This window comes from Lontra canadensis, unplaced genomic scaffold, assembly GCF_010015895.1.
Source record: "Lontra canadensis isolate GAN:19392208 unplaced genomic scaffold, GSC_riverotter_1.0 scaffold2, whole genome shotgun sequence".
In the NCBI taxonomy this organism is placed as follows: Eukaryota; Metazoa; Chordata; class Mammalia; order Carnivora; family Mustelidae; genus Lontra; species Lontra canadensis.
The window spans coordinates 39,402,377-39,420,502 of NW_022630996.1; the positions used below are offsets into that span (position 1 = coordinate 39,402,377).

The 18,126-nt window shown below is 43.9% G+C and overlaps 1 protein-coding gene across 1 annotated transcript in view; it reads right to left on the reverse strand.

Moving 5' to 3' along the window:
* The window catches only part of CHN2 (chimerin 2), a 291,065-nt gene that overhangs the window by 138,667 nt on the left and 134,272 nt on the right, over nt 1-18,126 (reverse strand). The window contains exon 2 of the mRNA XM_032872434.1: nt 5,265-5,303. Coding sequence (XP_032728325.1) covers nt 5,265-5,303 — 39 coding nt within the window. The remainder of the gene's footprint in view (nt 1-5,264; nt 5,304-18,126) is intronic.

Sequence of the window (18,126 nt, forward strand, 5' to 3'; positions counted from 1 at the left end):
ACAAGTAAAATGTAATACTGTATGTCACTTCTTGGGGGGTTCTGTGGGCTAAGAGGTGATAGGATGGAATTTGCTGCTGTAGCAATGTTCCAAATGTGTTCCAGGCACTCCCCAGCCCTGGGTGCTCTAGAGCACACGATTAATTCTTAGCACTGGAATGAGCTGTTGGGCAGAGGGTATGGTCACTGGGAAATGTGGAGGTAGAGGAGTTCTTGCTCCCCAAGCAACTTGAAGCACACTGAGAAGACCAGAGCTCACGGTAAGAAGGTTTTATTTTGTTTTCAAGAAGAAAACTGGGTGCACTCTCCTCTGACAGTAATCAACCCCTCTTCCTGTGGATGCCAAGCGAAAGCTCGTGGCCTGGGTGATGTTGGAGCTCAGTCCACACCCACAGTTCCTAAAAGACCCTTCAGGAATGGCCTCTTCAGCCACTTCTTTCTAAAGAGGGCATGCAGACCCAGGAGCCCAAGCCAGCCATTTGATTGTGACACTGAGCCAGTACCCCCCAGCTCACCACCCATGTCTTTCCAGTCTTCATGGGAAAACCTCTTGGGTGTGAGTGAGAATTAGTAGGTGTTTTGGAGGTCTTCTCCCCTGAACCCCACCTCCCACCTTCTCACTAACAGAGTGTCCAGTCTTAATGGGGACTGAGTCTCCTCTTGTCTAATGGCACTGTGAAAAACCCAAGCGTGAGGCCATGTAGCCTCATGATGGTGGGTTTCAGGTGTAAGTGTGCAGAAGAAACACCTATAGCGTGTGATAAATTGGAGATCCCCCCCCACTTTTCTGATTCAGAAATCTGGGGGGGGGGCCCTAAGGATTTGTTATTATAAATATTCCCCCTGGTGATTCTGATTCAGGGGGTCAGTGGAGAAGGGTTTTGAGGTTCTGAACTCCTCTCTAGGAAAACAGGCACAAGTTGTGACTGCTTGACCTACTGTCTGGGAAGGTCTCCTGGGAGAGCCGTCGGCCCTAGCATCTGCTGTCTAATTGGCCCTTGGCTTCTTAGAAAAGAAAAGCTTGCAGAGTATACCCAGGGTGGCTGACTTGTGAACTTCTCTGCTTAGGGCATACAGTACATACAGTTCTGGTTTAAAGTTTAGAATATGGCTTTATTTATTTATTTTTAAGTGAACTTGAAGATAGCTTTTCTTTTAGAATATTGAAACCAAAACTTTTTTGGTGACTTCATCAATCTTTGGGGGTTTAGTCTTGAATATTAAGGACTAGCTGCAGATATATGATATTTGGGGGCAAGATTATTCTTTTGGAAACAGCCCAGTGAGTGATAGCATTCGGCTCTAAGAAAGGGAAGGGAGCAGAGAATTCAGGGAGTTAAAGAACCTCATGTGACGTCGTGGTGCTCGGAGTCAAGACCCAGGCTTATCCACCCCTTTGGCCTCATGACTCTAAACACAGTGTTTGGCTTAAGGCAAAAACTTAATATGTATTTGCTGAATGAGTGGTGAAAAATGAATGAACAATCTACCTTAAATAAAATAGGGAGAGAGCTGATTTTAAGGTTCCTATTCCTCTATATATTTTTTAAAGATTTTATTTATTTATTTGAGAGAGAGCATGAGCGAGGAGAAGGTCAGAGGGAGAAGCAGACTCCCTCTTGGAGCCGGGAGCCCGACGCAGGACTTGATCCTGGGACTCAGGGATCATGACCTGAGCCGAAGGCAGTCGTCCAACCAACTGAGCCACCCAGGCGTCCCTTCCTCTACATTTCTAAGCCAGACATTTGTAGTTGCATCCTCAACATCCATTTCCATCTTCCCCATTCCAACAGTTCTCAAAATTTTCCAGTTCTGTGTCTTATATAGGGTTGGTCCCTGATTGGTTCAGGGCGGCAGCATATTCCAATCCTTGGACCACAGTGTTGGAGTTAGCAATGGGTAAGGTCAGTCAGCCCTGAGACTCAGTTCTAACACTTTGCTTAAACCATCAGGAAAGTAAACTGTCGATACTTGTAATCAAGAGCATTGTAATTAACATTAAACCCGAGAAACCACTATTTAAAGTGGATTATCATCAAGCAGACTAAATTTCTTTTAGGAATAATGTCATAATTGGGACTCATGCCTCACAACTAGAATCTGATATCAAATAAGTCAAAGCGGTGTCCAATAACAGGCAATAAAAGATAAGACATACCTAGACCCTTCTATAAAAATTCAAAATCATAATTCTCAGAATCAAGTCCTATAATATGGTAAAAATGTACTGCCTCCAGCAAATATATGAGAGATTTCAAAGTGCCAAATAATCACTAAAGTTTGAAAAAAAAAGCACGTGATGGAAAAATGTGGCTTCCATAAATGATATGTTAATGAGCTTGACATCAATATCTAAAATTATCTTTCAAAGGATGGTTTGTGAACATTTCAAAGACAAGAGCTTGGTGAGTCCTGAGGTTCAAAATGGACTTAACAACCAGTTATTTCAAATAAAGCAAATTTCATACTCTGAAATTTTTTGGATGTTCAGTTCAGGAAAATCCTAGTTTTAGTATATTTGGATTTTAAAAAGTATCTCATGAAGCTTGGCAAGACCCTAAGATTCCTTCTCATATTCATCCTTCAAGACCCTATACAAATTTAGACCTCTTCTATAAAGTCTTCTCTAATCCCAAGAGGTGGAGGAATGCTATATTATTACTAAAAAGCCATTTGCATTTTAAATTAACTGATTTATATCTGTCTCCCTTACAAGACAATAAACTGGAGGAAAGTCTGGATCACAAGTTAGTCATTTTTGACTCCTAATACTTATGCTCTAAAGACCAAATGAAAAGATGACCATCTTGGGAATAAGAGAGTAGCATGATCTTGGGAATAATATGGTCAGGCGAGTTTTTAAGTGGCCCAACACCGAAACTCAAATAATTTAGGGGCGCAGGACAGCCAAAAGAGAGTTCTTTCTCAGATGCTCCATATACCTTTAGGCAATGTGGTTTTGATGCCATGAATGGAACATCTGGTGGCATACTCCCTTCAGTTTTGGAGTCAGGCTCACCAGAGGTCCTCAAATACAGTCAGGATGACACTTAGTCAGATGTAATAAAGAGTAATTTCATAAATGCCAATCAGTTTGTATTAAATGGCATTAACTATCCCTTCTGTGTCTGAAGTTTTATGATTTTAGAGCAAATTAAACACACTCACACACACACAACTTGGTGAGACCCCCAAATCAAACTTAAAACCAATACACAAGCGTGAAATTGACATTGTAAACATGTAATTAGCCATTTGTTTCCTACCTTCCTCAGGACACAGAAGCCCTTTTAAGAGATATACTGGGTGGCCCAAGGCCTCTTAGCGAAAGGCAAAATGAATTTGAGCCAATGCCATCTTTTTGCTTCAGTAGAGCTCTCTGCGGTGGCACTCACTCAACAAATATTTATTGGCTATTTAATGTACGCAAGGCTGTATGCAAAGTGGTGTGCAAAGCACAGTGAGTCATGGAACACCCCAAGCCTCTCACTATGTATATTTTGTTGATTTACTGTCAGGGCTCTTCACACTCCATTAGGAAACAAACAAACAAAAACATCCAATTACTAAGTCATTAGCACTGACTTTTAAAATGGAAGATCAGAATGCAGAACATTAGATTGGAAGGGCCCTCAGAGACCCAGCACAACCCCTTTATTTCACAGATGGAAGAACAGACTCATGTAATAAGAATGAGGTTCTTCTATATATGCTGACATGGGAAGATAAAAGCAAAGCATTTGTGAAGTGAAACAAGCAAGTTGAAGGACACCAAGTACAGCATAAACCCATTTTTTTTTTCAAAAGGGCACAACTGCAAAAATACCTTCATATAACGCATGTGTCTTTTGAACACTTGGAAGGCTACGCCTTCCAAAACTGACAGAGGTCAGCCCTGGGTAAGCAGGATAGAGACGCGTAATCCAGGACGGAGGCTGGTTGGACAACCCTGAAACATTTCACTCTCAGCTTTGTGTATTTTGTAATGTTTCTCTTGTATGCAGCTTTGTATTGCTTTTGTAACACACATGTACATGAGCGAGGATAGGTATATACGCGTGTCTGTGTGAATGTATATATTTATGAACACAGTTTGAAGTGGAGGGCCAAGTGGGTGGCTCAGTTGGTTAAGCATTCAACTCTCGGTTTCAGCTCAGGTCATGATCTCACAGTTCCTGGGACTGAGCCCCACGTAGGGCTCTATGCTCCGCTGGGAGTCCACCTGGGGATTCTGTCCCTCTACCGCCCCCTCCCCCACTTGCACTGGTGCGCATGCTCTCTCTTTCTCTCTCAAATAAATAAATAAATCTTTAAAAAAAATTTAAGTGGAAGGAAAAACGTCTTGAAAACTTGCAGGCTGTGGGTCAGGCTTGCTTCTGGATTCCACTCTGCATGCCAGTCCAATGCACTCAGAGACACAGACCATATGTCAAGTTACTCAACCTCCCTGAGCTGTGGTTTCCTTGTATGTGGCCGCCGTTGCTTAGGGCTGTGGTGAGAATTTGAGAGCTCAGACACACAGCTGGCACAGCGGCTGGCACAGGGCAGGTCTCACGGGTGAAAGAAACAATGGTAACATTGATAACGATGGTACTAATTATTCTTATGATTGCTGTCCAGACCCAGAGCCTGAACAAGAACACGTGTCCCCTGGCTGTCAGCACAGCGGGTTTCCCACCTACCAAACTCCTTCCCTCTCTTGCTCTTAGAGAATGACTTAGGCAGATGATAGTAAAGAAAGAGAAAATGAGCATGACGTGATGACAACTGCCTGCCTTCATGAAGGGAGCTGAATTGCTGACTGATGACCAGTTAGGATCTGTTTCTAAGGTGCCACCCGTAACGACCATATGTTAGTCTTTGCTATCTATTAATATTTTCTGTGGCCAATGTCATATGATATTACAGCTATAGGATGATCAGCTAAGAATATAATTCACTGGAGGTCACACATTTGCCCTTGCTGACCGGCTCTGCAAAAAAGAAAAGACCAACTGCAAACCAAGAGGCAGGGAGTCAGAATGTCTCTTTTTTTCTAAGCATTCCTGAAGTGGGTCACAGGCAGCCTGCTCTTGGGGGTCCCGGACCGGGGAAAAGGCTGTGCGGTCCACTCTGCCTCAAATCTCTCCTTAGTCAAAAAGGAAAGATTTGGGTTTGCAGTGCCGTGATGTGGGATTGCTTGAGTGTATTAAATCAACGGCAAGAATTGTTCAAAAGGCAGGCCGACAGAAGACCTCTGAGGAGAGTCTCGTTTCAAATACTCACAGTATGATTTCCATATTGGAGGCTGGTATTCTTCAGCATCTAGAATAAAAAAGAAAAGAAATCAGTCTGTCAGCCTGAACGTCAAACTGTCAACATGTGTCTTCTTTGGAGGAACAACAGTCTGTCAGCAGTACTTGAGTTCTGGTCCCAGGGGGCCCTCTCTGCTCATTTATGGGACAGTTCCAGCCAGGAGGGAGGAAATGCGCATGGCAACCCTCGCAGACCCAACACCACTCTCTTCAGATCACTTACCGTGACAGAAATCAATTGCTTAACCATTTTCATAGAGCCCAGTAAATCAAAAAAGATTTTTAAAGCAATTAACTTGATTGTACCCTCCAGTAATCCTTTCAAACAGTATTTACTTAACTTGGCATAATAAACATATAATTTATCTCACAGTTTCCCATCAGACCTTTAGCCCATTTATTAAGACTTGAGGGCAAGACGTAAAGTGGCAAGTATGTAATATTAAATCTGGGAAGTTGTGCAACTCCACCAACTGAACTCCTACAATGACTGGGTCTGACAGCAGAGACACTGATGATTCAATTGGAATCACATTATCACCTTGAATTTACTCCAGTGTGTGACTTAGGAAATTTCTAGAACACCTCTCAGCAATCAGAAGCGTCAGAGTGAAAGAGTGAGAACAAAATGGAGAGGACGAAATTGTTATTCATCAATCTAGAAAACAGACAATGGGAGAAAACCTGCTTGCTCAGTTGATTCAACAATCCCAGTGCTGACAGCTGAATTTATAATTCTGACGGAGTTATTAGAGCTGTCCTGAGCTTGTAGCATAAGGCCTTGGTAAAACGTACTGTAGCTTGTACAGCCAGAGGGGAGAATCCTTTCCCTCTGGATATCACAGAATGCTGAGCTGGGGGAACCGTAAGAGTTCTCTAATTCAGCACCTTCATATGAGGGAATTGTTTTCATCACCCTGCACCCCCAAAGCATCAGACAGCCATCCTCCTCCCAACTGCCCCGTATCCTGATGCTACTGTCACATACCACTTTTGTGCCAAGGACTAGATCTTCTCTGACCTCTTGCGCTGAGATAGTTCGAGAATTTTTCCCCTCCCGAGAAACAAATATGCTATTTGTATAAAAACTAACACAAGAGTGGTGAACTTCCCCAAATCCTACTCAATTATAGCTGTGTAGCTTAAATTAAATTCTTTCACAATTAATGTCTTGCTCTCTGGGGTCCACCGATCACAGAGGTAACTAAATGCCTCCAAATATAGTTTCATTCAAATAACTCCATACTCTTAGGTCTGTATTGTAGGGAACCTACCAATGCATAAACACCCAAACACATGCACACACAAATACAGTGTGTCAATGATGGTTTGCGTTGTTATTCAAACTTGGTTTGCCAATAAAAGTGAAATTCCTTATAGTTCTGCCAAAGTAGAATAGTATCTTCCAACTCTGAGCTTTTAACCCAAACAAGCCACTAATTTCACCCTATATATGACATAAACCAGTTTTAATGAATTAACAGGAGTATTTGTTTATAGAAAGCATTCAAGTAAAATAAATCCAGTTGCCAAGTCCAGAAAAATCAGGTCTTGTATGTTAACATGTTGATGGCACTTTCAAAAATATTTTTCAAAGAGAAAGATTCACACACACAAACCAGATTGCATAGAAATGCAAATCCCTGAGATGTCATCTAAACAAAGCTATAATGTCTTATTATTTCGGATGAGATTTGTTCTGGGAGGCGAGCATAATCCCCAGACCAAGACGTGGTCAAGAATGGTCAGTACCGGGGCGCCTGGGTGGCTCAGTGGGTTAAGCCTCTGCCTTCGGGTCAGGTCATGATCTCAGGGTCCTGGGATCCCGCATCAGCCTCTCTGAGGAGAGCCTGCTTCCCCCTCTCTCTCTGCCTGCCTCTCTGCCTACTTGTGATTGCTCTCTCTGTCAAATAAATAAATAAAATCTTAAAAAAAAAAAAAAAAAAGAATGGTCAGTATCTAGAGTGCAATTCTCGGCACGTTGATGGAAGGTTCCCAAAGAGAAGAAGCAGTCTTCCTTTTTAAATGGAGCTCAGATGCTCCATTTTAAATGGAGGTTTTAAATGGAGCTCAGATGCTCCTCTTGGCTCTCCTAAGGTCTTCTGTCATTTTTTAAAAGATTTATTTATTTGAGAGAGAGAGGGCAGGGGTAGGGGCATCAGGAGAGGGAATGAGAGAATCTCGAGCAGACTCGCCGCTGAGCATGGAGCCTGCCGATGTGAGACTAGATCCCACCAACTGTGATGATGACCTCAGCCGAAATCAAGAGTTGGACGCTTAACTGACTGAGCCACCGATGTGCCCGAAAGGTCTTCTTAACTGAAGTCAGAAGTTTAGATTAAAGGATCTCTTCCTCCCTGTCCATTACAGTCCTGCTGTTTTGTGGAAAAACAACAACAACAACAAAAACAAGAATTTTTGTTACATCTGAAACACTGGCCCCTGACTTTATAACTTTCATTTAGGCTCCCCTGCATACTACAGAAATAATTCACCCATTTTTAGTTGCTCCTTGTTAGTAATATTACACAGAGGTGAAAAAGGCTGCCTACAGAGACTGGAGATCACGCTTCCCTGCTTAAAATTCTGTAGTGTCTTCCTTCTACATTTGGAATACGATATACAAACCTCTTACTGTGGCCCACAAGGTGCTTTGTCATCTGGTCCCCACCGGCCTCTTTGACTTCTTTGCAGACATCTTGTCCTTTTACACATACCCAGACATGCTAACTCTCTCTCTCTGTTCCTAGAGCGAGCCAAGCTCTCCCATGCCCCTGGCCATCGCCCTTGTGGAGGGCCCACTGCATCTCTGCATGGCTGACTTGCTCCGTTATGTTGGGCTCGGCTCACATATCACCCCCCAGGCCTTCCCTGGCAATCTTGTGTAAAGCAGCTTTCCCCCAGCTCTGGTCACTCTCCTTCGTAGCATTTGTTGCCGCCTGAAATTATTTATTAATCTGTTGGCTTATTATCACAGGGCCCATCCCACTATTAGCCAAACTCCATATAAACAGGCATTTTGCCTCATTCATTTGTGCATCTGCAGCCCCCACAAGGATGCCTGGCATGTAACAGGCACCCAAAAAGCCTGTGTTAAGTAAGAAAACTCTCAAAGTTCAGATTTCACCTCTGATCAATGACCTGCTGAATAACTCGAAGCTGGTTACTTAACTTCAAGAGCCTCCCGCTACTCATCTTTATAAAACAGAAGAAATAAAAGTGCCTATCTCCCAACCTATCACTTAGGTCACTGTGGGAATTAAAGAAGATACCAGATTTCAAGTTCTTGGGACAGCGCCTGGCCAATACCGAGTTCTCAGTATAGCCCCACTGATGTCCTCATCATGTTGTTGTCAGTGTTATATCAGCCTGTCCTGGTTCTCCCCAGGTAGTCTCCTGCCCCTAGACCACAGCCTCGACTCTCTCTCTTCTTACCCTGGATCTGGGGCCTGTAATTAAGTTCCAGTGCTGTTGTCATGGAAGGTTTTTCTCTCCCATTGAAGAATTCAAAGTGAGAGGCCATTTGTCATGCTTCAGTGGAACAACTATAATTACCTTGCTCTTAGAGACATGTTTCACAAACCACTAAAGCATAGTTAGGAGACCTCGGTCAAGACACAAGGCACAAAATATTTTTAATATGTTGAAATGCGTCTTTAGCTGCCTCCAACCCTACCCCACCCACGTGCACATTTGCCCTAAGTTCACATAATACTTTTCAAAGCTCTACTTCACATTTGGATAGCCTGACACTTTTTTAAATCCGCCCCCCCCCCCGCCAAAAACCGGGAATAGGTTTTCTAGGTCATTTGGTTCACCGTCCTCATTTGGCAAATGAGGAAAATGAAACACAGAAGCGATCAAGTGGCTTTCTCAAGGTTATAGAGCAAGAGCAAGGCCCAAGTGAGAGGACGGCAGCAAGCTCTGTCTTCCAAGTTTCTGACACATCAGCCATCCTTGCCAGACACATTCACCCCATTTACATGTATTGAATCAGGAAAAAAATATATTGCATAACAGGTTTGTTACTTTGACTCTTGTAAAGCTTGAAAGACTAAATAAAGAAAAGAAAAAAAAAGAGCTGTATGAAAGATTGACCTCAAGTCGAAGGGTGGGCAGCATTCCATCTGTGTACAGAGCCCCATCGAAGAATTACAGTGAGGGAGGTGTAAGGTACCAGAACTTTGACACCATAAAGCTTAATACTTGTGGAAACTGTATTATTTTGTTAAACATCTTAGAGAAATGGGTATGATGCAGAAGGAAGGGAGAGGACGTAGAAGGGAAGAAGTTCCATGTTTTAAGAAAACAAAAAATGAAAAACAAAAAACTATCACTGAACCCAGAAGACAGTTACACACTTTTGGAAAAGAACAAAGTCAAAAAGACTTAGAAAATATATTGCTTAAAAATATTGACTAATTGGCATCTGAACTTTAAAAAAGTGTGTGAACTCTTGGACTTGGCGATTCTATCCACGGGAATTCAGCCTAAGGTTGTACATGAACACGCATACAGGTAAATACATGAACAAGGTGTTCATTGCTGCTTTGTGAACAACAGTGGATCTAACTGTCCAGAAAGAGGAAGCGGTTAAATAAATTATCCTATAATAGAGATGTGAAAAGAATGGTGTGGGTCAGAGCTTCGTGGTCAACAACATGACCTCTGGAGCTAGACTATCTAGGTTCAAAACCTAGTTCTGTCATTTACCAGCGGATTGACCTTAGCCAATTTATCTCATCTCTCTGTGCTCAATTTTGCTTATCTACAAAATGGGAGTAATAATACTGCCCAACCTACAGCTTGTTGTGAGGAGAGCATGGACTAGTATGTATGAAGTACTTAGTCTGGTGCCTGGTGTGCGGTAAACTCCACGCTTGCTATCATTCTCTCTCTTTAACGACATGGACAAATATTTATGGTAACATTAAATATTAAATCAGGTTATAAAACAGTCTATTAAATATAGTCCCAGTTTCAGAAAAAAAATATGCACTTAGAAATGATCTATAAGACTGTAAACCCAATTATTAACAGTAGCTATACTTGATAGTGAAAATACAGGTCATTTCTACTTTTCTCTTCACTTGCTCACCTGCATTTTCTAATTTTCTGATCATATTGTTTGTGTAAAAATTTAAATAAATAAGAAATAAATTCATTGGAATGCTAGGTGGTTTCTCTATCTCTTTTTTTAAGATTTTACTTTTAGGGCCGCCTGGGTGGCTCCATTGGTTAAGTCTTGGACTCTTGGTTTTGTTTCAGGTCGTGATCTCATGGGTCATGATCTTACAGGTCCTGATATCAAGCCCCATGTCAGGCTTTCACTGGGCTGGGAGTCTGCCCTTTGCCCCACTCAACTGCATGTCCTCTCTGTCTTTCAGATCAATCAACCAATCAATCAATCACCACCCTGGAAATAAAGTAGAAGTAAAAAGACCCAACCAAAATAATCCTTACAATAACACAGGTAGCATATAGAGTTTTAGTTCAGGAAGAGTTAAGAGGGAAGGCGAAAGAAAAGACACAAGGGCTTCTGTAGCAAAAGGCCATGTCCAATCCCCTTGGCCCTCTTTTAAAAATTTTGTGAAATCAACGTTAATGAGCAATTTTAAGCAGGCTGGGAAGCAGATATCTCCTCTCATTAAAGAGGGGGCGGAGGGAGAGAAAAAAAGATGTAATGCTTAGAAAATGATCAAAATCTTAAAAAAGTAGGTCATAAGACCACTTGCATGAAAAAATCTATAAAGAATCCAAACATATTAAACAAAAAGCAAAGCAAAGAAAAGCTGGTTAAAGGGGCCTGCGTGCTAAGACTTTAAAGTCATCTCGAAAACCTTCTGTGCTGAAGTAACTCACCCTGAGAAGATGCATTGCCATCCTGAGCTCTGGGGGAAGGACTAAGAATTGCGGTGTTGGGGCATGGAAAGCTTCTCCATGGCTGAGACCCAAGGAGAGGACGACAGGGGTCACGGAGAGCATGCACCATAAAAACTCATCTTTCTCGATCAAAAGCATCACAAAAATAACTTATGATCTCTACTGTTTTTACTGAACTTAAAAAGGAATACACACCTACTGTGGAAAAACAGAAAAATTCCAACAATTGAAAAATGTCTATCTTAGAAAGCTGCCTACCTCAGAAAAAGTACCATTGATCAATTTATGTGACTCTGCCTAAATTTGGTTTATAAATGGCTGGAATAAAAAATTTTTAAAATGGTCTTTTATCACATACGCCGTTCTGTAATTTGCTTTTGAATTTCATGATATTCCTTTGGCATCTTCCCACATCAGTATGCAGAGATCTGTATTGGCATCATTATTATTATTTTTTTTTTACGTGTGGCTTGGTCTTCTACTCCATGAGTAATACCCAAATGAATTTGATTCCTTTATAACAGTTTCCAAAGGATGAACATTTAGGCTACTTTTAATTTTTCATTACTAAAAACAAAGCTGCAATGATATGTTAAATCCTGGGTAAAGGGTCTTTATATTTTTTGTTTCAAAAGCTGTTAAAATAGCCTTCCACATGGCACCTGGGCAGCTCAGTTGGTTAAGTGTCAGACTCTTGGTTTCGGCTCAGGTCATGATCTCAGGGTCATGAGATCGAGGCCGGTGTTGGGCTCCATGCTCAGCTCGGAGTCTGTTTGAGATTCTCTCTCTTGCTCTCCCTCTGCCACTCCCCCTGCTCGCTCGCTCTCTCTCTCTCTATCTCTTGCTCTCTTTTGTAAGTAAATTTTAAAAACTGGCCTTCCAAAGTTGTATCAGTCGGAACTCTTAGCAACATGTGAACGAATGTCTGTATCCCCACACCTTCATCAACACTGGCTATCACCAATATACGTTTTAATTTTTGTACATTTAAGACTCAATGAGAAAATATACAGATAAGTCTAAGTGTGCCTTTGCAGGAAAGCAAATGGAAGCATGGAACGTTCCTCAGAGTGAACCTGTGGAAACATATGGCCATGGAGTGAGGTGGAAACACATTAATTCCATTCATTTTGGTAGCTGCAGTTGGAAGGCTCAATTCTTCCAGGCCTCTTCAGCTCCAGAAATATGTCGACTTGATGCAATCACCTGAGGAGCAAGTGTAAAGGAATCTGGGGACTAATTAATGAAGAAAATTTAGAGAATGACATGTGCTACACTCAAATAAGTGACAACTAAGGAGGAAACCCTTGTAAACCTCAAGAAGAGCCAGATTCCTTCGGTGGGCTGAGTGGCGTGTGACTAGATCAACAGAAAAACACATGTGGGGCCTCTGGAAAATGCGAGCAGTGAAAGACTCACCAATTTAGAGAATTATCTCCCAGGAATGTTGGAGAGGACCCATCCTTAAGAATCCTTCAAGCAAAGCTGCATAAATTACTGTATGGGGGTGGAGGGGGCATCATTGGGAATAGAGGGCCATCCCCTCTTCCAGAAGGGCCAGGTCTCAGCCGTTGCTCTTGATTTCTTGATATACACATTTGCAAATAGGCTACAGGTAGGGAGCGTCTTCTGGGGAAGTTGGGTGGAAAACAGCTTTCTCAATCAGACATGGGACAGCCTCACAATGAGATCAACAGTTCAGTATTTGCTGGGTCATTAGCTTAATGGGCCCAGCACTGGTTGGGATCCAAATGAAATTGAGCAATGATAGGATGAGCAGGATGTCACATTTGTGCCCACCCTTCAAAATGCCCCCAACAGGCACATAATGCCCTAAAGCTTGAGTCTTCAGAACTTCTGTGGAAGCCAGCGTGTGTACCCTGTGGTTGTGGTCTTGTCAGGCCATTGCGGCCAAACAGGGCCACACCTGAGCTGCGTGATGACCTGGAGATCTTCCTAACTGGTAATGTGGAGGAGCTGTCTTTCAGAGAGCTTTCTCGTTGTCACACTGCCTAGGGAATACAGAAACAAGTGTTCTCATGCTTGGCACCTCTACAGGCTCCCTGCACTCCCCTGAGAAATTGGACACCCAGGTATTCTCTTTGAAAACTGCTGTGTCGGCAAAAAATGAAGGCCTGGTCTGCATCTCACTGTGGATAGTACGTCAGGGATTTTTGTCACTGATTTAGTCCTACTTGCAGAGAATAATTAAAAAGGCAAATTCTTGAAACTAAAAGAAAATAGTAAGTTAGTAAGACAAATTCCAGACCCTTGGCTGGGCCCCAAGGACAAGGCTAAGCTGAGATTTTTCTGAAGATGATGAAGCTACTGAGGGCCTTGGGCTGGAGTCTGTGGTCACTAGAGGGCACTGGGGCCGTGCGGTGCTTCAGTTCTGGGCCAATGTTCTGTATGCAGAGCATGGTGAATGTCTTTCATTCAACAGGTATTTACTGAATACAAACAGTGAGCCAGACCCTGGGGACACGTCAGTGAATGAGGCAAGTAGGCTTCTGGAGCTCTGCAGGATCTGGCCCCTGGCCACATCTCCCTGGTCATTGTTTCTCTCTTCTCTGGCTCACTATGCCTCAGCCACTCTGGCCTTTCTTTCCATCCTCGAATCCATCTAGATCATTGCCCTCTTAGAGATCTCACACAGTTTCTTCCCTCTGATTTCCACATGGCCGGCCTCATTATCATCTGGATCTCAGCTTCAATGTCCTGGCTCCTCGGAGATGTCTTCCTGGGCCATCTTATCTAAAGTTCTCTTTCAGATAGCCTCTGGTTCTTTGCAGACTCTTTTTACCATCTGAACCATTTTTACTATGTGCTTACTTGTTTCTTTGTTCAGACAGACAGTACTATGAGAGCAAGAGGCTCATTTCTCTTGTTCTCTGATGCCTGGGTCACCATTAGCCTATTGAGTACCTTTTGTGAATTAGAAAAAGTCACCCTTTTCAAGTAGGCTTGGCGATGGCTTGGCAGCTGGATGGCACCTTTGTGTGAGAAGATGCTTCTTCTGGGAGGCAGAGCCCTGAGCCAGAGCACATGGCCTGGTGATGGGAGCCCAAGCTGGGTTCAGCCCCAACTCATATCAGCTGGGCATAGACAGCACAACAGGAATGGCCTTAAATGTTGTATTCCAAAGGTATACAGACGCTCAATAAACAGTGGATGAGTGAAAGACAGACATTGTTCCCTGACTCAAAACTCACATTCCATTAAGGGATATAAACAAATAGAGGCAAACCTCCAGCAAGAGGTTGTATAGGAGGAGTGTCTATGGCAGAAGCTCCCAACCTTTCGAAGCTGAGTGGGGCTAGGACAGTAAGGCCCTTCCCATGCCTTGGCCAATACCTGTGGCCTTGTGCATCCCTGTTTAGGGCTCCTTCAAGAGTAGTCCCAGGGCAGTAGAGTTTAACATCAAGGCTTACAGGCTCCAAAGACTGAGAGAAGCATAACTAACTGTTGGTACCACAGCAAATTACACCTAGTCCAGGAGATGCTCTATCGTCCAGACATCTACTATAGGAGCCAATGGCAAGGAGTTTCGTTGTGAACAAATGGGCTCATGGAGTATGATTCACAGACCAAGGTATGGCCTGGAAGGACCAGAGGCAAAACAGAACATGGCATGTACAGCTAGAAGTGGTTCAGCCTTTTAGCTGAAACACAGGGACAATGGGATGTGTGTGTGTCTGTCTGTGTGTCTGTGTCTGTGTGTTTCTGTGTATATATGTAGGGTTCAGAGTAGCTAGGAGTTAGAGAGATAAACGTGCCAGGTAATTAAGGGTTTTTTAAAACCATGCTAAGGGCTTACCTTTGTTTTAGAAAGAAAGGGAAATAAAAGCAGGAAGGACACAGCACCTAGCTTGTACTTTCAGAAGATGACTCCAGTTACAGTGTGACACAGGACTGGGCAAAGAGAAGATGGAAGGGAGGGAAGATAAGGGGGGAAATGAGGGAGCTGGGCAGCAACCTGGGCAGGTGACACTAGTGGTCTGAACTCGAGTGGTGACAGGGGAGATGGAGAAAATGGGGTGGATTCAAAAGGTGTTGAGAAGGTAGACTCCACAGGACTTGGTGATGAACTGGTTGTGGACAGAGAAGGAAAGGAGAGAAGAATCACACAGGCCTTGAGCAGAAGAAGATAAATGGTTTTGGCATAAGCAACTGGACGGAGAGTAATGCCATTCACAGAAATAGGGCAGACCAGAGAAGAAGCGGGCCTGGCAGATGGCGACACACTTGGCTTTTTCCTGTTGGAAAGAGATGCCCATGGGACAGCCAAGTGAACGAATCTAGGAGGCTTGGAGTTCAGAAGAGAGAACTGAGCTGGTGATCTAGAAATGGAAGCCCCAACATGCAGATGGCTGCTATGGCCATTAATGTAGATGACATGACCTCGGATACACATTCAGAGTGAGGACTGAAGGCACTTGACAGACCCCCACGGAGCACCAACAGTTAAAGCTTGAGAGGAAGAGGGGACTGACAAGAGACCAGAGAGATAAGGGGAGAAGCCACAAGATGGGCTGACATGAAAGGCAAGGCCAGAGACACTTAGAAAGGGAGAAGTGGCCAGTCGTGTCAGAAGGTGTTTAAGCAAGATAAGTGTAAGGACCCACTGCTTCAGCAACAAGGGGGTTTTGGAGGACCGTGCAATGCAGAGTGGATGGGTGCAATGGGGTAAGTGAATGCGAGTTGTTAAATAGAATTTGTGAGTATGCACAGCTCTTCTGGGAGGTATGGCCATGAGATGGAGGTGAATAGCTCCCTCCAGTAAGGGGGCGGGTGGAGGGCCAGGGGAAGTGAAAGACACAGGAGCTACAGTTTGAGTATCATTGGATATCACTGTCATTTACTTCTTGCCAACCACTTGCTTGTCCCGGGCCATCTTCTCCCTTGGTGCCCTCTCTCCCTACTTCCTTGCCCAAAGTTTCTACAAAATGCAGGTTCCTCTAGGCAGGATGGAGCAGCTTTCTTAGTGGATAATTTCCTCCTTTATCATCCTCCTCTGCTATTTCTTTAGAGACCACCGCACAACCACTACCTCCTTTCAGCCTAGAGGCCTGTCTCTCCTCCAACAGCCCCTGCCCCCACATTCTCCCTTCCAGCATCTGCCTGCCTCTTTACAAATTCTTTTTCATCAGAAGAATTTCTTCTTGGCTTTCCTCCAGAAGCCCTTTTGGGCATTCATTTATTCAGCCAACAAATATTTACCTAGAGCTTACAGCCTACTTGGCACAAAGTAGTACACTAGACACTGGTGGAGCTATGAAGGCAAGATGCAGAATCCAACCAGAAGGAATAAGTTAGGAGGTGAAATAAACACATCACTCATTCATTCATTCACCAAGCACGAAATGCCCGCCTGCTGGGTGTCCGGCTCCTGGCCACATATGCACGTGACCATGGCACAAGGTAGAAAAGTGACATGTTATATAGCAAGGTCAGACTGAAAAGTGCTGTTGGAATGAACAGAGAAGAGGGATTATTGTCAGTCATCTCTTGACAATTCTTTTTTTAAAATATTTTATTTATTTATTTGACAGAGAGAGAGAGTGCACAGGTAGGCAGAGCAGCAGGCAGAGGGAGAAGGAGAAGCAGACTTCCCGACAAACAGGGGGCCTGATGTGCGACTTGATTCCAGATGACCTGAGCCAAAGGAACCCTCTTGACAATTATTCTTATATTCATCTCCTTCCCGAAGGAGGCATGTCTTCTTCCTTAGAGACTAGTCAGCTGTACCTCCAGCCAGCTCTATTCCTCCCGTTTAGAGGAGACACTTTCTTCTCCTGTTGTAATGCTATCTTTTCTGAGTTCACTGTGGGCACTGGTGTCTCTTTGGATAGCTAGTGGTTGTGGCAGTGATAGACTAAATTCTCATGAAAGCAGCTCACACGTCATGGTCCTGGCAATGAACGTCACTACTGGCTAGGAAAGAAAGATTTCTTGGCCATATTATACTCAGAGTCAAAGAGAGAAAGTCCTAGTGCAGAGACAGAAGAGGAAGAAAGGTCTTCTACCAACCCTGGAAAGGAATCTTTAAGTGCCTGGTACATTCCAGATTCCGAGGTGGGTCCCTTATATGCCTTCTCTCAAATCTTCACAATTTTCCTCAATCATCTCTCCACACGTTCCCCATCTATCTACCCACCCACCCATCTATCCATCCATCCTTTCAGCAAACACTTATGTGCCAGGCGCTGTGCTGCGGGATGAAGACGCCGCCGTGAGCAAGGCAAGCCCAGTCCCTGTTTCCCCTTCAGTGCTGGACTGAAGGCAAACGTTAAACAAGTCATTAAAGTAAACTGTGGAAAGCGGTATAATAGAGAAAACCTCAACAATCTCAGTTTCCTGGGTGATGTGCCGTGCTCCCCCATGAGTCTTAGTTCTCTCATTTGGAAAGACAGAGATTGGTCTAGAAAGCCCTCCAGGCATTCCTGGTGGACAGCCCCAAGACTCCCTACGTTCTCAGTCATGAAGCAGCTGCCACACTGGCTTCTCTGATCAGAGCTGTTCAGTTGACCTGGAGGTCAAAATCTAGATCCCGAGGAAACTAGAGGAACCTTCACGTGCCACGGAACAAACCCTTCACATGCCTTATATAAGTGGTGAGGAGTAGTCTAGAGAAGCCTCTGCTTTATGCCCCAATATTCCAGGTCAGTGGCAGAGGGGGGCTCCTTCTCCACTCCTGGCCTGGGAAGGTCCCTCAGTAAGTGAATCCCTGGCCTCTATCTGGGCCTGTATTGTGTCCTGGGGAGATGGAAGCGATTTATCTCTTGGCTTTGTGCCAGTGCTTGGGAGCACTCCCTTGCAGGTGGAGGGCTGCCTTGCGGGTGTTCTGGCTCTGTAGCACCTGGGGACAGGTAAGCCTGCTAAATGCTGGGGTTCCGTGTTTAGCAAGTCCACCAGCTAACGACCCTCCTGTCTGCCCTTGGTAATAGAGG